General features: G+C 36.6%; 1 protein-coding gene across 4 annotated transcripts in view; it reads left to right on the forward strand.

Moving 5' to 3' along the window:
• SMC5 (structural maintenance of chromosomes 5) overlaps positions 1–21,927 on the forward strand; it is a 50,601-nt gene that overhangs the window by 18,396 nt on the left and 10,278 nt on the right. For all 4 annotated transcript variants that reach the window (XR_003253217.1, XM_026064036.1, XM_026064038.1 and 1 more), the window contains 11 exons: positions 485–556; positions 1,843–2,098; positions 3,252–3,406; positions 5,122–5,235; positions 6,395–6,489; positions 6,690–6,822; positions 8,962–9,135; positions 9,278–9,447; positions 11,983–12,106; positions 15,610–15,732; positions 21,601–21,726. Coding sequence is in view for 3 of the 4 variants with exons in the window: in XM_026064036.1 (XP_025919821.1) it covers positions 485–556; positions 1,843–2,098; positions 3,252–3,406; positions 5,122–5,235; positions 6,395–6,489; positions 6,690–6,822; positions 8,962–9,135; positions 9,278–9,447; positions 11,983–12,106; positions 15,610–15,732; positions 21,601–21,726 (1,542 nt within the window). In the remaining variant the exon portion in view is untranslated. The remainder of the gene's footprint in view (positions 1–484; positions 557–1,842; positions 2,099–3,251; positions 3,407–5,121; positions 5,236–6,394; positions 6,490–6,689; positions 6,823–8,961; positions 9,136–9,277; positions 9,448–11,982; positions 12,107–15,609; positions 15,733–21,600; positions 21,727–21,927) is intronic.

The following is a 21,927-nucleotide window of genomic DNA, read 5'->3' on the forward strand; positions in this document are numbered from 1 at the left end:
TGGGCCTAGGAAGTTATACTTTTTTTTTTCTCTAAGATCATGGTGAAATTACAGTTCGGCTGTACGTTTGAGCTTTCTGTGGTAAAGTTGGTTTGGAAAGAGAGACGAGCATTTTGAAGTTTAAGGATCCAACTGTAACACTTTTATTGAAATCAAGAGTGGAGTTACTTTCATTTCAGACTGGGTTATGAGCCTTCCTTTATCTGTCATGTCTGAATTTGCAGATTTGTTGCTGATGTTGCACTGTTGTGAACAGATTAAAAGCCAATATTCAGTTTTTCACAAGTTTCTGAAGATACATGTGTTACAGATACAAGTAGAATTAATAAGAATCTGATGAGTAGGCTTTTGTCAGTAGTGAGCTGTGAAGTGCTTAGTTATGCATATATAGAATGTCCTTAAAAATATGACTGGCTGCTTTTTACAAATACAGCTGTAACTGAGTTTATACAACTGTCTAATTTAAATATGTCATTGTATGCAGGCTGCTGAAATCAAAGACACTTCTCAAAAATGTAAACAAAAGCAAGATGCTTTGGAGAAGAAAGATAAACAAGTAAGAGTCTTGATCAGTATGACTTTTTTGGTGCTTCTTTGCTAATGTATTAATTCAATACTGGCTATATCTCATGCTGCATTCAGGTAGAATGCTACTCCTTAAATTCAGTAGTGATATATATATATATGTTTTGTCTGCTCTTCTGTCATTGGAGAGGGAAGTCTCCTGAAGAGGTTGGAAGGGCTTTGAACCACTGCACTCTCTCCAATACACAATGAATCTTTGCATCTTCTGGGCAAAACAGAAGTACCCTGGCAATATAATCCCTATTAGTAAAATAGTGTATTACTAAGGGACAGGTTTATGCTGTATAAAATCATTTACCATGATGCAGTAAGCTTTCGGAATAGACAGTATGTATATGTACTATGTTTTTACAAGCTTTACTTCTGTCAACTGTTGTGATTGGAAAGCTACAGCCACTATAGTACAGTAATGCGCTCAGCATTAAACATTCCCTCAGATACTTTATGTGAGAAGCTAGAGTTGTTACTTCTGTTAACTAAGAGTATGCATCCAGCATTTTTTAAAAACACAATGCAGAAAGGTGCTGCAAAACTGAGCTGCTGATATTCATCTGAGTACAGGCATACCTCGTTTTATTATGTTTCGCTTTATTATGCTTTGCAGATACTGCTTTTTTTTTTACAAATTGAAGGTTTGTGGCAACCCTGCATTGAGCAAGTCTATTGGCACCGTTTTTCCAACAGCACGTGCTCACTTTGTGCCTCTGTGTCACATTTTGTACATTGTTTTTTAGACGTAATGCTATTGCACATTTAATGGACTACAGTATAGTGTAAACATAACTTTTATACGCACTGGGAAACCAAAAAATTTGTGTGACTTGCTTTATTGAGATACTCACTTTGGGGTGGTGATCTGGAACCGAATATCTCTGAGGTATGCCTGTACCCGGTCAAGAAATGTCAGAGTTAAACACAAGGGGGCAGAATTAAAATTGCACATTCTATTTTGATCTTCAGGTTATATGCGGTCTTAGACTAACTTCAGAATGTGATAAGGGAGTTCTCAAGCTTCTGGTTATGTAAAAATAAAGGAACTTTAAAAAACAGATTTAAAGGCTTGACTGTAGTTTTACTTAAACGGTATAAATCTTAACAAAATCTTGTCAGTTCTTAAACTGTCACTAGAACAGCCTCTTACAGTTTTAATGCACAGTTACATCAGCATTTAATACTTGTTTCACTGATGTCTTAGTTATTTGTCTTAGGTTTTGTATACTAAACTCCTTTACTGTTGAAAATATTCAACATTCTTAGATTGAAGAAATTAATCAAGCTTTGAGAATGAAAAAAGATGAAGAAATGGACAGACAGAAAAAAATACACAACACTCGTAAGATGATAGAGGACTGGCAGAATGAGCTCAATACAATGGGAGTCTGTGAGAATCTTCAGCCACAAATTGATGCTGTTAACACTGAGCTGAAACATTTGCAAGAAGAAAGGGCAAGTATTGACAGTGATGTTAGTGATCTAAGAACAGAGAAAATTAACCAAGAGAGGGAAAAGAAAAGTAAGTCTCTTTGTTTGTTTGTTTGTTTGTTTGTTTGTTTTAAACCATTCTTACAGAACCTACTTGCTGTCCTGCTGTGGTGAAATAAGTTCTGAAATGGTTACTTCAAGCCTCATAATTATGTTTATCTTAAATCTATAGTGGTTTTCTTTGCTGTTATCAGTTTTATTAAAAGCAACATAAATAGCTTAGTGAGTAAGGAGACTGCTTTGCCAATTGCATTTTTTCTTTGATTAAATGAAGCTGGATTCTTGTTAGCAGGAGGCAGAAAAATGAAGCCAGTGCAGTTACTTTTGAAGATACAGTGTTTAAAATGATCTTTTTGGCAGGACTTTAGCAACTCTTCCTCCTTTTGTCCTTTTTAGGCGAACTTCAGCTAACCTTAATTATGTTACGTTCCTTTGTGTTAGCCTAGGATTTTCCTTTTTTTTTTTTTTTTTAAGAAACAAAATAAAAAATGATAGCTTAGTGGTTTTTTTGGGGTGTTGTACTTGTTTCTTGATGAATATGCTACATCTGCACATACCCGTCTGTCTGGCACTTCATGCGTCATAGAGTCCGAACACCTTTAACATCTGGTTGATTGTATATTTGATGTACCTCAAGAAGAAACTGAGGTGTAGAAAGACCAAGTGACTTGCTTAGAGAGGAAAGATTATATATATTTTTTTCTGAATGGGTAGTAAGTATTTAATTTCCTTTCTTCTGAGTAGCAAATCCTTTCTTGCCCAGTCTGCTGCTGCACCTTCATATTTCTGCAAACATGAAATAGACCCCAGAAATTTCTTACTGTACTCACTGCCTCTTTCCTCTCAGGGCATTTTTGGTTTTAAATATGAAGATAGAACCAGGTTTGAAGAGAGATACTTCTAGGACTAAATTTATATGATCTTTACTGTAAATAAGTACTGTACCACTATATTTGGTTATGCTTTGAGTAAAGCTTCATTTTATTCTAGTATTTAAGCTTTGATTAGTTCTTAAGATTGCTTTAGAATAAGTGGTATCTTGATTGTGGGAAGATAAACTCTTAATTCTTATAATCTCCTATTAACCTTATTGCTGGAGTAGTATAGTCACTAAATACTGGAAAATGCTAATTATATTGTGTATTTACTATGGACTCTGTTTAAGAAACTGTCTTAAATTACAGGAATAACTGGTTGCATCGTAGAACTTGATAATATAATGAATATGAAGGAAGAGAAGCTTAAAGGGAGATTCCGAGACACACACTCTGCTCTTATGTGGCTAAGAAAGAACACAGACAAGTTTAAAAAAAATGTTTGTGAACCCATGATGCTTGCGGTAAGAAAATTTATTTGTATATCATACTAACCAGTTAATATGTGTAATTTCTTTTTCTTTATGGTTTTCAAGAGTGTCTGCTACATATTTTAAAATTAGCTACCAATTACATACAGTATACATTAGCATAGTGAACTATTTTTAATTCCAATTCTGTAAGCAATGTAGTAATACTCAACGTTGAGTAAGATGAGGTGGGTTTTTCCCCCTCCAGTAAGCTGTCCTTTCTCAAGGTGCCCATTGCAGATTTCCTCTAAGGTACATCCCATTACTGAGGCTTAAGTGGCTTCTTAAAAAAGCAGTGGTAGTTGCAGTTGAACTCCCCCTTCTTAGCACCAGCTGCTCAGCAGAGGTTACAAGATGTCACTGTGATCCCCAGGTGTTTTTGTAGCTTGCTTTGCACAGCTAGCTACAGGCACAGAAGCACTTAATCAGTCCTTTGTTTTGTTTTGTTCTTTTGTTTTGACAGTCTTTGTACTATCTGAGAATAGCAGGACTAAATTTTCAGAGGCTAATGGTTTTCTAGAGCATTCTTCCACTGTTATCCCAGCCGCATGAACTGTCCTCCATATAATGTAAAGGGGAAGAAGAACTCTAGTGTGCTTCTTCTCTTTCTCTTCAGAATTGCAAGCTTATTTTACTAGTGTATTTTGAGAATTTAAATTTATTGAACATTGAGAATTATATACCAATTCCTATGCTTTATAGGAATGCTGTATGCATTCTGCTGTATGCAGAATGTATGTGTTCTACAGCTGTATATGCTGTAGAAGGGTTCAAAATAGCTTTTAGTTAGTGTAAAATACAAAGTGTTTCCTCTTATTACCAGGATTTCCCATTTCTTCCTGAAAGACCACATCAAGTTAATTATACAAATACCTTTGTCTGATGGCCTTTGCTTTTAGTTTTAGGCCTCATTAACCTCTGTAACATCCACAGACGTCTGAATTTGTTTTCTATGATATAATGTAAATTAGTCTTGTTTATTTATAAATTCCAGTGTCCAAGTGCGAGTAAGTGTATCCAGCCTTTGACTAACTTTAGGTTATTAAATTGTGCAGTTCTGTGTAATTTTATCTTCATACTTCATAGAGACAAAATACAAGTCAGCTACTGTATTTTAACATTTTATTCAGATACAAAAAGCTTCATCCATCTTAAATTGTGGATCTTTTTAAAAAATTAAAAGAGAATTCAGTCTGGCTTTGTTGTTCCAGGACTTCACAGTTCTGTATTTTTATTTGTTGTTATTCACTGTGCCCAAATCAAAGGGAACTGCATGTGAAAGCTTCGGAAATTTGGAGTTTTCTGTATTTTGATTCCTTAGTCCAGTTGTTTCTAAGCAGTGAGATAGGCTTAGTAGTGCAGAAGCAGAGCTGGTAGAGATGAGACAGTGGCAGTTGCAATTATAAGGCTAGAACGGAGGAAAAGGAGGAGGTGATGTGGCAGAGACAGTGGTAGCTCCAGGAATGCTGAGAAGCCTGTGAATGGCTAAAAAGTGAGCACAATGAGGTGTGAGATATTGCTGGTTTTCTCCAGAGAGGATTGGTTGCAAAATAGTTGTGAATATGTCTTTAAAGACATTTAGACTTTGTTTTCATTAAACATAGGTCTGGATGTCATCTGACTGCTTAAAATGTTGGGGAGGTGTTAAGTGCAATTGTATCAAATCAGTCTCTCTTCATTATCTTTCTTTATCTTTTTTAAATGAGCAGATCAACATGAAAGACAACAGACATGCTAAATATGTTGAAAATCACATTTCTTCAAATGACATGAGGGCTTTCGTTTTTGAGAGCCAAGAAGATATGGAAATGTTTCTTCTTGAGGCAAGTAGTCAGACTTTAAAAACTGATTAAAACTGGTATAGGAGCCCTATAGTTTGGGGTCTATGTTTACTAAGTAAGTTTGTTTTTAATAGGTTTTCTAGATAAGATCAGCATATTAGCTCCTACAAAGTAGTCAAAGACTTTCTTCTGCTTTAATTATAAGCAAGATTTTTCAAAGTTTAGACCAACTGGAGGGATCAGGAATATGAGGAATAATTTTCTTTTTAGAAATACTTTTGTCTGGCTTGACAAGGCAACAATTGCTGAGGAGAAAATACTTTGCACAAAAAAATGACAAAACCAGGAAACTGCTAATTAAGTACCAAGCATTTCCAGTGCCTTCTGACTAAAGAGAGGAGAGGACATCTTTTGTGAGAAGACAGTGGTCCAAGCAGGATATCAGGATTGTTTTTTCCTAATGCCGCTCTTTCCTGGAGCAATGAGGAAATGCAGATTATTCCCTTTGACAGACAGAGAGATGACTTAGAGGAAGAAAGCTACAAGATACAGCATTAGCTGTCATAGCACTTCCCAAATGCTATCCACAAGAATAGTGTAATTAATGACAAACTGTCCTGCATTTTTCAAAGACTTATCTGCCCTTCACAAAAGCTAGTCATAATTATGTAAGTGAACAATAGCTTTGTCATCTGAGGTTTTGAGGGCTCATCTTGCCTCCATTATTGTGGAACCCAGTGCAAGGCTGCTTTAAAAGGCCAAACTGATCTGTTATGTATATCTTCCATCTTTTCTGCCCTGTTAGCCTCAGGTTTTATAGAGCCTCTGTAGCCACTGATCTGCTGGTTTTTGTGCAGACTGGCCATACAGCCTGAAAGAGAGGGCTTCCTTATTACATCCATGCAGATTAGCATCCAGTTTAACTCCTTAGATTGAGCACCAGGCTGCAGATTTCTTTGATTTGCTTTTATTTTTACTAACATACAATATTTTCATGTATCAATACTAACAGGTTGGCTTTCAGAGAACTCAGTTGTGTCTGGACCAGCTTGGATTTTTGTGACTTCTTGTATGGCTTAAATCATTTTAAAATAAATTATGATTCTATGAAATGCTTCTTCAATAAGTATTTTATTTTCATGTAGCGATTTCTTTTCTATTCTTTTTCTTTACCAAATTATCTAATGTAATCTATATTTAGATGCGTGATCATCGGAAGCTAAAAGTGAATGCTGTGTGTGCACCTGCTGAATCATGTGCTGAAAACATACCTTCAAGACCTATTGAAGAATTACAGTATGTATCAGATTACTCGGTGGGGAGTGGTTTTAAGTATAATACTTTGTTGTCACTGCTATGTATTAGGATTTTCTTTGCAAATCAAATTATTACTAATTCAATTCAGGATTAGTGGGATTTTTTTTGACCCTTCAGTAACTTCAGCTTCCTTGTCTACCAAGTTTTATTTGTGATACTCACTTTTTTCTCCTCTTTAGCCGATACGGATTTTTCTCGTATTTACGAGAGTTATTTGATGCTCCTCGTCCTGTGATGAGTTATCTTTGCTCCCAGTATCGTGTTCATGATGTCCCTGTGGGAACAGAGAAGACCAAAAACATGATTGAAAGGGTGAGATGTCCTAAATAGCACAAACACACCTATGGTCTAGAGTTTTGTTTAGGAAATTCTTTGGAAAGGTAACATGGAGAGAGCAAAAATTAGGGCCTTTTATTTGCGTTATTGAAATGAGAATAGTTCATTATACACAAATGTTTTACAAGACATCTTAACAAATTCAGCCAATCTAATGCAGTGCTTCATAGGAAATTGACTATTTCTTGGATTTGCGTGCATTCCAAGTCAATCATATGAAGTTGCTTTATTATAATGAAGGTGCTGGGCATGTTTTATAGCTCAGATTTTTTTAAGTGCCTGAAATATTCTGGGCAAAGTTCTAATAAATCAATTAATAGTATATGACAATGCCAACCTGAAAAACTGGAAAAAAATATTTTCTGGACAAGGGATTTTTTTCCTGCCCTTTTGTTCTGTGTAGTGTTTAGAGCAACAATTACAGAGGGTTTTTTTCTGCATAAGATGGTCCATTTGTGATCAATTCTGCTGTATAACTTCAGTCATGAGTTGGTGTGATGTGATGATGTGATAAATACTATATAAAAACTTTTGAATTCTTAGAAACAGGCTAAGAGCTCCCAGTAGGTACCCTGCTTTCTCCTGGGCTCTCGAGAGCTAGTCATCGCTGGGTTATAGTAGGTGACGTCCATGACAGATTTCAACTTAAATCCTGATTCACCTCTCTGTCTATACTGGACAGCTGCTGTCTGTCTTGCACAGAGAGTGAACTCTCCCAAGTGGAAGAGGGCTCTCTGAGAAGAATGAGTTGTGTTTTTGAGAAACTTAGGGGACTGGATCTTTTTATAGAGAGCAATTCCTTTTTTATTGGGCTAACTGTTCCTCCTTCTTGCCCTCTCTATTTCTCATGCTCTAAGAATGAGGAAGAGAAAAGTAAAACTGGAGAGAGTCCTAGATGAAAATGCTTTTCTTTTGGGGAGGAAAAAGCCAATCTAAGCATTTTTCTCTTAGAACTGCGATTCTTCCAGCACTTTCTGTTTATCACATGATAAAGCAGAAACCTGTATAGTAGATCTTTGAGTTATATTTTGTGGACCATTCAAAATTACTCCATAGCACCCCATTCTTTTCAGAGCTCAATGCGCGGCAAGTAGAAAATCACTGATCTAGAGAAAAGATAAACCACTATTCTGAATGTTTTGGGCATGACACTTTCTCAGTGCAGTTGTGTGAATTTTTTTCTTTTAGCTTTTATTACTTTTTGTTGAAGAATGCATTGTTTGCAACATTTTGTTTCAAACCTGTCAAAGAAAGCTTTAGCTTAATGGAGAGCTGTTTTCATAAAGCTGAGCATGTGGAAAGAGGCCTGGGATGGAAATGTCCTCAACCTCAGTGTGAGCTGTGAAGCAAAGTAAAAGCCATTAAACACAGCTTTCAGTGTCCAGGAACCAAATCAGCAGAATATTACTGGTGCTGGGTAGATAATCTGAAAAAAAGTCATTAGTCAAATTTGCATTGTCTTAGGAAGTTTTTTTACTCTTCCTGATTTACTGAAGAATTTACATCCTTCTGAAGTACTGTAGTACCTTGGATTATGATAAATCTTTTGTTATTTATAATATTTAAAAATAGTAAGTAAAATACTTTATACCTCATACTTTTTCCTGCAGATACAGTTGCTTAAACAAAGTTTATGCTTTACAGCTTACCTTACAGTTTAATGTATTCATTTTTTAAGTACTTTTGGTTCTTCAGTACACAGGCTACCTTTGTGTGTCATACATCTATACCCAGTATAATTCTTGTTCATGATGCAGAACACATTAGTAGGTTTTACCCAGGTCTGTATCTGTAATATTCTTAAAGAATACAGTAAAACCCTATGATAGGGTTAGAAGTAACTCATCCATCAGAGTAATCAGAAGCTGTTTAATTGTTAATGGTAATATATTCTGTAGGACAGTATCTTAACAGTTTTTTGCTGACTGACCTAAATTACAAGTATAGTGATGCATTTAACTTTTCACCAGCTTTTTGCAAAGGCATGTTAACAAATCAGAAACTTAATGTAAGCTTAAATTCTTTACTCTGAGTTGCAGCTAGTTTATTTCTTGTTCTGAAAAGCATTGCCTTAAGTAAGGCTTTTGCCAGATGAATGTTTTGTTTGTTTTTTAGGTCATACAAGAAACCAAATTTAAGCAAATCTACACAGCAGAAGAAAAATATATTGTTAAAGTATCTGCTTATACAAACCAAACTCTCTCTAGCAACACATCCCTGAGGGCAGCACAGTTTCTCACTATTTCAGTGGATACAGATGAAAGAAGACAGTTGGAAAGCCAGCAACAGGTAGAACTTTATTTTGGTGTTTTGTGTGATGTGAACTACTATCAATTTTACTGCCCAGTAAACACAGTCTGTTTGCATGTGTTAGGATGGTATCAATATAGTAAGAGTGCTAATGGTGTGTTTTCTAACTCTTTCATTTCAGGAAATTAATAGTACGCTAAAGTCTTTGGATGTTCAGTTGACTACATTTTTTGAAAGGCAGAAATATCTGGAACAAAGAGACAATGAACTCAGGCAACAAAAGAAGGAGCTTTTAGAGAGAGGAAACAAAAGAAGACAGTTGGAATCAAAAATTGCTGTGAAGCATGACAGGTAGGAATTTGGACAAACCATATTATATATGGTTTGTCCAAAGAACAATTTTAATAACAAATGTGCATTGGCTTCCTCCTACTGTGGTGTGCTTTTACTCTTACAGACTAACCAGTACTTGAGCTTTAGATATATGTGATGATCAAGATAAAGAGGATGTTTAGAAATTGAGAAACCCTATAACAACATCCTAGACAGATTACTGTAATGATCATAGGACTCCAGTGAGACGTCACTGCATTCGTTTTCTTAGACATTACTATAGTCTTTTGTCTTGGTAGCACATATATAAATGACACCATAAAGTGCATAAACAGTAATAAGAAAGAAAGTTGGACACTGACTATCCACAGTATTTAAGTGTTACCTTCTTTTCTGGCTTTGTGGTGCTCTGCAGTTAGTTCTTCTGTTACAACTTTGTCATGAGGCAAAACCTCAGCATGATTCAAGAGATGCTTCACTTCAGATCACACTCTCAAAAGGCAGTATAGATAGACACCCCCAGGCATCACTCCTTCCACCCTGTACATTTCTCCAGCACTGTCCCAGCAGACTGTACCCTCAAGTCCTCCTGTATGTTCTCATGGTGCACGTGTTTTTGTTCTGTAAAAGCATGATGATGGTCCTTGCATGCACAGTTCTTGTGTTACTTCTGGGGTGCAAAAGGGAAAAAAAAAAAAGGAAAGAAATAGCCCCCCCTCCAAAAAGCCCTAGGGCTGTAGGAATTACAAGTGGCCAGTTTGCTGCGAAGAGAGGTAGCCTCAAACAGTGTGGATGTGAGCTTAGCCTCAAAGCCTATTGCTTGTTTTATGGTCTCTTAAGGATACAGTTATGCTTGTTCTCTGTGTTGTTGCATTGTTTTACAAGAATACTGTTTGAAGGCAGGAGAGAGATGGACCCTCTACCTAAACTACCTCATTATTGATTAAGTCTTCCCCCTGAAAGACATAATTCCATTCTTTAACTTTGAAGCAAGGGAAAGAATGCTGACATAATTACAGAGAAGGCTCTTACAAGCTGTGTTGTATAATGTAGATGTTTTTCTGTAGAGATAGAAATGAGATAAATACTCCTTGCAGTGAGTATAACCATTCTTAGACATAATACATTTCTATTTCATATATCAGAATTTCTAAATAAAGCTGGATGTAATTATGAAGTTAATATACAATGACAGAATCACTCAGGTTGGAAGGGACTTCAGGAGCTCTTTAGTCCAAACATCTGCTCAAAGCAGGGTCAGCACAGAATTCAGACCAGGTTGTTCAGGGCTTTAATCCTGTCTCATTTTGAAAACCTCTGTGGAAACTGCACAACCTCTTTGGACAACCTGTTCTACTGCTTGACTGTCCTCGGGGAAAAAGTGTCTCTAGATGTCCAGTTTGGACCTCTCTTGTTTCCACTTATGCTCATTGTCTCTGATCCTTCTACCACGCACCTCTTTAAAGAGCCTGGCTCTATTCTCTCAGTGACTTCCTCATGGATATTGGGGGGGTTGCTATTAGATTGGCCCCTTTAAGCCACCTCTTCTCCACACTGAACAAGTTGAGCTCTCTCACCTTCTCCTCACAGGACCTGTGCTCCAGCCTCCCACAGTCTTGGTGGCCCATCACTGAACTTGCTCCAGTTTTTCAACATCTACTGATGTATTTGGCGAGGGGCAAAATGGACTCAGTATCTAGATGCGGTCTAATGAGCGTGAAGCAGAGGGAGATAATCACTTTCCTCAACCTGCTGACTGTGCTTCTGTTCACAAGCCCAGGTTGCTCTTGGTGTTTGTCACTGCCAGGGCACACTGCTGGCAACTGTTCAGCTTGCTCCCCACCAAGATCCCAGGTCCTTCCTGACAGAACTGCTCCCCAACCAGTCTGTCCCCAGCCTGTATCGTTGCCAGGGGCTCTTCCTTCCCAGCAGAAACGCTCTGCATTTGTTCTGCATTTGTCCTGCATTTGTCCTTGCTGAATTTCATCAAGTTCCTGGTGACTCATTCCTCTCACCTGACCAAGTGCCTCTGAATGGCAATTCAGTTGCTCCCACAATTTGGTGTCATGTGCAGACTTGACAAGAGTACCCTTCATCCCCTCCTTCAGGTCGCTCACTGACAGAGATGTTGAACAGGTCTCAGGATAGATCCCTGGGGCATCCCGCTTGATGCTGGTGTCCAGGCACAGTACATCCCATTAATGATGACCCTCTGAACACAATACTCAAACCAGTTTTTTACCCATTTAGTTGTCAGCCCATCCAGACTGTAGGTTGTGAACTTGGATACAAGAATATTGTATTTTATGTTGTATTTTGTATTGTATTGTATTTTGTATTGTAATTTTGGTTTTCTTTAATTATGCTTTTTTTGTTTTCTGAATTTATTAGATTTAAAATGCATCCCTCTAATATGTCTGAAATGGTTAAAAATGCAAATTCCACTTTTTGCTAATTGATGGTTCATCACAAATGAGATTAAGAATTTTGGTATTTCTGTAATATCTTTTTTTTTTTAAGTCAGGACTAACAATGTACTGGTTCTTCCCATAGTTTAAGACAGATGGAACAAGATGCTATCAATCTAGAAGAGGAGTCTCAACAATCAAACATGAAGATCAAAGAAATAAATGTCCAAAAAGCAAGGCTTGTTACGGAATTAATGCATCTCATAAAGGTATGGGTTTTTTTGTTTATTTTGGTCTTCTCACAACAAGGCAATACTTACCAATTCTTGTAACGTAACTAGGAGGCATGCAAAATTTGGCTATGTTAATGTAAATATTAATGAGCTAACTTTCTTGAAGATACACTTCTTTAAAAGCCTTTCTAAACTTGTTAATCTGTTGTTAACTCAATTTGTATAGTATTTATTTCCTTTGATTTATGCTTTCACTCATTGAAGTCTTCTGGTCCATGGAGTGATCCAGTAAATACGAGTGTGAACTGTGTAACTATTTCAATCTGTACATTTTCAGAATACTTCATATTTCTGTACATCGTTACTTCCTCTTGGTTCATCATCTCTATTTCTTTGCTTCTATTAGAAAAAGAGTAGTCATTAGTCCTCATTCTAAGAATATGGAAGATGTTCCCTACAGAAGACTGCTGCTATTTGATAACTAAGAAATAAGTCCTACAACCTGCCTGTTTTGTTCATTGATATTTTTAGATATGATTTGCATTCAAATTTTCTGTATTTCCTTTGTATAATTCATTTTTCTCTTTTAACTGAGTTTTTCACATGGCCTTAAGGAAGAACTGATCTGAAACTGTAAGAATCCATGATTGCAGAATGGGGGCTAGGATGGAAAAAAGACTCAGGTCTTAGGTTCCAGCATCATGAGTGACATTGTTATATATATGTTTGTGTATCTATCTATCTATCTATCTATCTATCTTTTTTAATTCAACCCCCACCGCCCCCACTGCCAAAAAAAATAAAGATAAAAAACAACTCTGGATTTCAGTTACTGCTTCAGCTTTAACTGTAAGCCCTTATAATGGGAGCTGCCATGAGGTAAATTATCTTGGTTTGTAATTCTCAATAACTAAGGAACAAGAGACAGTTACCTTTAGTTTCAGTGGGTTCTGCATGTGCTTTTGTGCTCAGCAAGAAATGGTGTGTTCTTGCAACCACTTTGAGCCTGTATGTTATTTCCTTGCCATGCATTACTAGCATGTTGCAATGTTTTCTAGCTTATCACCTGGAAAGAGTTGAGTATGATTTTTGACATGAGACTGATTTCAGTACACTGGGTTGCTATTATTAAAAAAAAAAAAAAGTTTATTTCAAATGGGTGTGCTATTATTTTGTGTTGATAGCCATGGACAGCCATAGTTGGAGTGTTTCAGAGATCACCTTTTTGTCAGCTAGGCAGAGCCACTTTGAAAGTGCCAAAGAATGGCAGAAGATGCCTGACATGTTAAAACAGTTGCTTAGATTTCTAGATTACTTTACAGAACTTGTTGTGCAAATAATACACTGCTAAGTAACTACTTTTGAAATTTATACAAATGCTCTGTATTTAATATGGGGATTTCTAGAATATGCTATTAACTTTTATACTGGATGCCCATTTCCCAGTATGTAATGGGAACTGTCTGAGCATGTTGCTGTTGTAAAGTGCAACCAGAGTCACTTACTGACTATTGTACAACCTGTCTGAAACAGTATTTTAATCGCTTCTTTACTTTGTGTAGGAAACTGGATCTGAGACATATAGTGTATTTCTCGGCATGTCAGGAGGGATGTGTGTGCAGATAACTGGTATTTGCCTGAAATAGTTATTGATTACAAAAGGATTTTCTTTTGTTTGTGCATCAGCTTAATTTTGATGCTTTGTGTGCTGTAGGAAATGCATGCTAGTACATGCTGAAGAAACCAAAATGGTCTGATTCAAGAAAGATGTTTCATTATACAGTTTATCAAAATAATGAAAATGCTGACGTTTCTGTTCCTCCCCAAACCAAACTTCATGAGTGCTTTGAAGTTTATGGGAGTCTTTCTACTTTCTTCAAAGGGCTTTTGTAGTTATATTAGTTGTAGGCTAAAATGACAAAAACTTACCCAGTCATATGGTTAGGGCATACTCACTTCTGCCACAGAAGGAAACCTAAAACATGTATGGGATTTTTGTGTGTTTGTATGGTAACAATGTGGCCTGCTACTTTTCTAAGAGGTTCTGGGACTTGTGTGGGACAATATAGTTACCTTATATAAAGACACTAGAGTGCATACACCTGCATGTATATTTACATTCAGAACTCTCTTGTCTCTACTGTATCCACAGAAGGGAGCCTGTGTTTTCTTTATGAATGTTCAAGATACAAATATATAAGGCAGGGTGTACCTGGCACACATGAATTCTTTACAGTCAGTTGACAGAAACAGAGTTGTTCCATCATTTTGAATTCTGGCAGAGCTTTTGCTAGTAGTTCTTTTTGTGCTGTTGTCTATGAGTAGTCTTTTAGCTTCTTCTGTTTTTCATCTCATTTCATTAAGACTTTCTTCTCATTTGGTTTTTCTTTTTTTCAAACTACTAAGTGGGTTGGAAACTATGCAACTTATTTTTGTGTCCTAGTTCATTCTGGATTTTATTTGGGTGTTGTTTCATGTCTCTTCCAAAGAGGAGGGAAAACTGAAATACTGGAAACTTTGTGTTAAAATGAGGAATGATGAAGACCTCAGACCTTGACTCACTAGTGTGGCCAGATGCTAACACTCTCAAAACTTCATCCTGCATGTCCACTAAGTCTGCCGATGGGACCTTGTGCTCTGTTTCCTTAAGAGAGGAGATTCTCTTTTATTTTTATGTTAATCATAAGAAAAACGGTGAACCAGTCTTCTCACTGCTTCACACTTCTAGGGTTAAAGCTATCCTTCTCACACTACAGAATGTATTGATGATTTTTGACTCCCTGAGGCTGACTCATTTAAAGAAGCAATGATTTCTGTGTCAAAGTTGTCAAACCAGATTGTGGGGTTCACTAAGCCTGTTACAAGGCTCCAAAACGAAACCTACTTCTCTTGTCTTAACTTATTCAAGTTGTATTAAGACATGAGAGTACATCTGCCAAATGATTACTGCTTAGCAGAGCAGCATCCAGAGCTTGTATGATACTTAGTTGTTGGTTGTTTGAAGACTCTGCTCCTGTGTTCGTGGGTACAAGAACATGGGAGAGTGTCACACAGCTTCTGTCATGTGCTTCACATACTGCCACTCATTTTGTACTGCCAATGAAAAGCATATACCTTATGCATTTATTTCTTGCCCCTTTTCCATCTCTATTTTTGAGTTATGAAATCCACTTGCTAGATTCAGACTCTGAGAAGAAATTGAGATAGGTTTGTGTATTCTCACACTTTGCATGTGAATATATGGTGAAGAGAGAACATGCTTTTTGGGTGTACAGGCATAAATTATTTAGTTGCGAGTGATACGTATATGCTTGCAGAATAAGAATAGATGTGGACTATGCATTTTGAAGAATGTGGGTGACTAGTGAGTCACCTTTCTTTCTTAAATTAAATTTAAAAGAAAACCCAGTTGAAGAGCTGAACACAGTTTGAGGTTGTATGCTATAGCTAAAAAATGCAGTTTCCAAAGCATGATGGTAATTATATCTGTTTTGAATCTCTCATGGAAAAAAATTAACACTTTCTATTTTCCTATCTAGAACTGCATATCACTGAACATCATCAAAGCAGACTTGGTTCTTCAGAGCACTACAGTGGCTGCTGAGAAGAACAGACTAGAATTAGAGTATAAAGCAGCAAGTGTACAACTGAGAGCTTCAGAGGTAAATATTTCTGTGAATACTAGGAAATTCACTGTAAAAATACCTTGAATTGAAGGCTTTATAGAGTAGGAAAGGATGCTTCTGTCTTTCCTTAGGAATGGGTAGTGTCATTGCTAAATATTTAGCCTTGATTTCTGTAGCTTGATTCATTACTGCAGCTTCTTCATTTAAAGTCAAAAACAAGCTTTGCTCTCCTTGCTTAAGACAGCTAAGCTTCCAGAAAAAAAGTGGTGAACATTTATCATGTCCTGGATCTAGTTATGATACTACATCGTCTAGCTAAGAAGCCTAGCTGTTCTTTAGAAGTATTCTCTTTCTCCTGAGTCTTTGATAGATAAGTAAACCCAGTCTACATGGAAGATACAGCCTCGGGAAGAACCAGAAAGTACTGTAATAGAGTGGAGCAGAGCTGTTTCGTCATTTCTTTCATAGCCGTTTTCTCATATGGTAATTAAATGCCTTTCTTTGAAGAGAGAAAAGAGAGATAACCAGTCCTTCCATTGATCATATTATGAAGTTATCAGGTAAAAAGACATTCTTTGTAGAATTAGTCCCACAAACAGGTACTCTTTTTCTAAGAGCAGAGGATGCTGTGATCTCCAGTGGATTGGTGCTTAGAGGTCACTGTTTATATTTGTTTAGTGGACAGGCAAGCTTTCACGGTACTGGGGAAAAAAGGAAAAAATATTACTGGGTAATTTTTTTCTTATCTTTCAAGAGTCAGTTTAACTATAGTCTAATACTAATTCAATTTGATCCACAAAAAATAATTTCATGTTAAATTAGAAAGCAGTTCAAAAGATAAGTGATCTTTATTTTGGATTGCTGTGCACTTCCAGAAGGATTGACTTTGCCGTATCTTCAGAAAACCAATAAAGGTTATAGGTATCATCATCTGAAGAATTAGGAAAGGGAGATCTTGAGCAAAATGTCCCTGAAGACCGAGACAAGCCCAACAGTTTACTTGGAAGGTCACTGTTGCATCAGATCTCTATTTTGCTGCTGCTGTTATTTATACTTTTATCAAGTAAAGAATAAGAATGTATCACAAAGGCATGAACTTCATGTGAGTAGTATGTATCGTCATTGGTAGATTCATTTAATGTTTTTCTGTCCTCCCTGTGCCTGTCTTCTTTGTTTAGAGAATGTAAGCTTGGAGTGGTGTATAAATAGATATATGTCTTTCATCAGATCAGTAGACAGGCTTGTAAGATAAACATTCTGATAATTCTTGGTTGAGCAAAAATTACCTCCTTCCTAAGTGAACAGGTGTTTGACGTAACTGAGGCCCCATAAGTCGTTATTTGGTTAGATTCAGCCATACAGGTAGAGGAAATCTTATCAGAACTCATACTTCGGGTGGCTGCTTTAGCCAGTTTTGGTAATATTCAAAACCAAAACCTAATTTAAATCAGTAATCCCAGTGATTAATATTCTGAAAAATTTAACTACTTTGAAGGAAAGCTCTCTTAAGTACTCTTGTGCATCTTTAGTTTTCACTTACATGGAAATCCAAAGCCTAGCTTCCCCAGATCCTGCCTGATGAGTCTTTGACTTAAGTTTTAGCCTGTCCTTACGAATTCTAACTTTCCTGTATTCCTCTGTAATTGATGTATGTTGTGCACTTTGGGGTTTGTTTTTTGTTTTCTACTTTAAGATGCTCTTTGATGGGGGGAAAAAACTCAGTATTTCTTAGCTGAATTATGTATTAATTCAAATTATAATAATTTGAAATGATGACATATTTAAAGTGTCCCCTTCCCATCCAATTTCTTCTTAGTTACTTTGTGATAAATATTTTTCTGCAGCAGTTCTGTGTGAAGGTAGTCTTGTTCCAAAACTGCCCTTGAAGATGCCATCGCAAAACTGTGGAAGGGTCTTACAAACAGTTGCTGCATGTTTTTATAAAATAAATAAACCTGCAAAAAGGAGGAAGCCAAACAGAAATAGAAATAAGTATGTTGGACAAAAGCTATGTAGCGAAACTAATTGGTACCTAGGTATTATGATTGTGTCCATTAATTTCTGTGTAATCATCAGACACTTCTGCAGGTCGTATGCTGTCTTGATGAAGCTGGAATGGTGGGAATCAGCCAAAGAAGCTGCAAAACTTTGCTAACACTAGGACTTATTTGTGATGTTTATCTCCCAAGCAATTTTGACTCTTTAAAATATCTGAATAAATATCTGATTAAGGTTTGAAGCAAACACAAAACCCACTTATTCCATCTAAGAGAAGATCGCATATGTTCCTTTTATGAGGTCTTGGCACTGGGATACTGTGGAGAGAGCAGCATGTTTGTTGCTTTGTGAGGTTTTTTTTTTAAAACGCTTAGATGGAAAGGCCAAAAAACTCCATGTTTTTGAACAATTCAAGTTAGGAACAACAGATTTCTGGGGTTTATATTTTGTCATGGCAGTTCAAATGAGAACCTTAGTGTTATTTTAACAACTTTTTGTATTTAATTTATTTAATGAGCCTAAGAAGCAAATCTGTGTTTGTGACCCATATTCAACATTAGGGAGGATTGTTAGCCCCATCTGCTCATTAGATAATTGGCACAGTCGCCTTTGTGTTTATAACGATTATTTGAAAGAAACTTGCTAATTGTCTTGCTTTGATAGCTTGTTAATTTTTAGGGTCATTTGGTACAAATTTGTTTAAATAATTGGTATTAATACTGAGAATGTACATTGCAGTATTTACTTCTTAAGCCAAGTTTTAAGAAAATGCAGATTCTGTTTTTCTATGTATAAATTTCCAAACTTTAAATAATTAAATACTGTCACTGAGCATGCATTCAAACACAAATTCATGAGAAAACATTGGCTTCTGGTAACTATATTTTCTTAAACCAGCTTCTTACTTAGCACAAAACCAATTGCACCGCTGATGAGCACAACAGAATACAAATTGCTTGTGAATACGGAATATCAGTGGCTTTTAGTGTTTGGTAGATGCCTTCCAGTAAGCTGTAATCACAGCCCCACACTAGTATAGAGCTTTCCTGAAGTACCCAGATATAGCGTTTTCTAAGTTGGTTCTTATGCTGTTGGCTGAAACAAATTTAAAGCTCTCTCTGCGCTAGGATTTTTCCTAGTAGCTCCTATGTTCAAAACAGTAATTCTTTCTACTTAGAGTTACTTTTATATCTAGGTGGATTTCATTAAAGCATCTTCAGAAAATCAACAGCAACCTTTAGCATTGCCATGCACTTTTGAATAGGTAAGAGGGAGCTGGAATGAGCACTTCGTATTTTTTTATTATTATTATTTAACAGAGGCTTATTGTGGATATTACAATCAAGTGACAAAGCTGAATGAAAATTGAGACTTACCTTGCTGTTGACCTGTCAGTGCGTTTATTCTAGTACGTGCTTCTCAGCCGCATCAGATGTCTTTTGTTTTCCAGTCTTCCTGTTGCATGTTGAGGTTTTTCTCTTCCCAAACATGTTTTCTCCTCTTCCCACCCTGAAAAATTTTACCTGCCTCAGGTTTGGGTCAGGCATATTCAATATTGAATCTATTTCAGATTTTCAGTGCCTAGAAATCAACATAAAATCCTATTTCATGCAGCTCTGCAGGGCTTTAAGTGGGAGCTTTATGTACAGTTGAAAGCTGAGGTTCCCTATTTCAGATGATTGAGAATTGACTTTGCCTCTGGAAATGATCAGAGGCATGACTATAAAACTGATGCTTCTTATATGAAAAAAGCATATGGGTGTTGCCTTTCCCTGGATCCTTTGCCTTCATTATCATGAGGTTGAACACATACATTTCAAATGAAGCCAATGGGCTTTTAAAGTTCTGGGATACAAAATACAGTGTAGTTTCAATTTAGAAGCTTATTTGTGTCTTTAATTTAATACAGGGCTTATACAGATGTGTAATGGAACATATACATTGTGGTATACAGTTGTATTTATGTTAATTCAGAATGACATAAAAACTTGGCCGTGACTAAAAGGGCTGTCCTCCCCTTGTGGCTGTATTATCTGTATAGCTTTAATGCCAGTCCTTCTTGCCCCTGTGTGGCACTTCCATAAGGCTAATGCTAGAGAAGGAGGGAAGTGGAGAAAAATCTAAATGATGGTTATTTGTTTTACCTTTCTGAAAACATCAACACAGTATAAAAATATATCTTTACAGTGTGTTTAGGAAGATCATGAAATACTTAATGCTAATGAAGAGTCTGTTTCCTAGTGCTCTGTGAAAGAAAGGGAAGATGAGACTTCTGAGTTGATATCTGCCATACAGAATATCCACCCTAAAGTCTTGATTGAGCCTGAGAACTCCACTGGTGATCACTCATCGTATCTGCTGTAACTGCTTCTGTTGTATTTAGGAAATAGAGATTAATAATGTAATTAATGTGTAACATGAGTAATGTGAGCTATGTGTCAGTGGCTGACTATTTTAAAAATGTGGAATAAACATTATGCAACTGTATAGTCTCCAAATGATGAACATTTCAAGAAAATTTTGCCGCTGGCGGGCTCTCATATTTAATTAAAATACACACACAAAAAAATGGGGAGATAAAGCTCTCGAAAGCATGGGAACATAGTTAAACTTCCCAAACTGTCAGAAAGAAGTTTGGAAGCAAAATATCATGGACATGACTTTTAACTTACAATTTTATGCCTGCAGTAAAAGTGGTAACAGTGCGTTCCCATGGCGTAACTGTCTATCAGAAACACGAATTGCTTGTATAATCATTGACTGAACATATAGTAGAATATCTTCTGGATTAAAGATTCCCTATCTATTGGTATATGCTCCTTTCCACTTCAAAGCTGTTGGCAGTTCCCAGCTATCTGCAGCTGAGTGCTCCCCCGAGCGGGAAGACAGCAACAAGCAGTTATTCCCAAGCACTTCCTCTTCAGCGTGTGCGAGTGGCAGGCCTGAGGTAGGGAGGGGATATGCAGAGATAACAAGTGAGATTTCTGGTGGCAGGGAGAAGAGATACGTAAAGCTCTCCAAGCTTTTTGCCTGGATACTGCTGTTTCATGATAATCTGTAGCTTACTGTTTTATGAAAGTAGTAGCATTGTATTTTGGCTACTGTCATGATAGCATAGCATTGTAAAAGTCATAGGGCTGGTCTGGGCACCTTACCTATAGTGAGTTCCAAAGAGTTTAGTCTTAGGCTACTGTTCAAAAGCAAATACTGTATCTGCTTTTTGCTTATTTTACAATACTGGTATAGAAATTGTGGATGTGTTGGGGGGGGGTGTTGGTGTTTTGCTGGTTGTATTATAGGGGTGGAATATGAAACAGCAAAGGAATTATTTCTGATTATTTAACTGTGGGGCTGTACAGTTTGAATGAAATACCATTCAGTGTAAATCATGTCCACTATGTTATCCCAAGGAGATGAACAGAATTAAATTGGAGATAATGAAAAAAGAAGGCTAACAGTAGTTATGCTTTGACTTATAGGGAATTTACTGTAAAATAATCTATTTTAAGACCTATTTTGAATCTGCATACACACTTGTCTAGTTGAGAGAAAATAAATTTAGCCATATTACAAGAGCATACTTTTGATCAGTTTACCTTAGCATCTGTTGACTTTGAGCAGAAAGGCAGAATGAGTTCTGTGTGATGAAACAGAGATTTTCAGTCTTGAAACAGTGTGATTTCATGTACCTTCTCTGATTGTGATGTTGTCTCTTGGTGGTATGCTAGTATCATCTCTGGTTAGAACTGGAGTTAGAAGGTGTGCAAATGACTTGTAACATTTAAATGTTCAACTCTCTCTTAAGGAGTCAGTGAAATGTAATGCAACATCACAGAAACTAGTGGAAATCAATAGGAAATTTAAAATAAAATAAAAAGATGTGTATTTCAATATCTTTTCTAATAGCAACGATTTCGTGAACTGGATGATAGGAAGCGTGTTCTTATAGAGAACTGCAAGGAATTGCTGAAAAAAGCTCGACAGGTGTGCAAACTGAGTCCAGACCAACATCTTCCAAAAGAATTTCAAACTGTATGTACAAAAAATGAATCTCCACATATTTCTTAAATTTTGTATAATGTGCACCATTATCATGTTTCCAGCAAAGGATATTATATATTTAATGCTAGTAGTGTACCAGTAAGGGGTGATGTGAATTTCTGGTACTATTGATTTGTGTATTGTTGCTTACCCTTTTAAAGCACCTTTAAATAGTGAGCTAATAAAAGCTGG

This window comes from Apteryx rowi, unplaced genomic scaffold (assembly GCF_003343035.1).
Source record: "Apteryx rowi isolate R43461 unplaced genomic scaffold, aptRow1 scaffold_207, whole genome shotgun sequence".
NCBI lineage: Eukaryota > Metazoa > Chordata > Aves > Apterygiformes > Apterygidae > Apteryx > Apteryx rowi.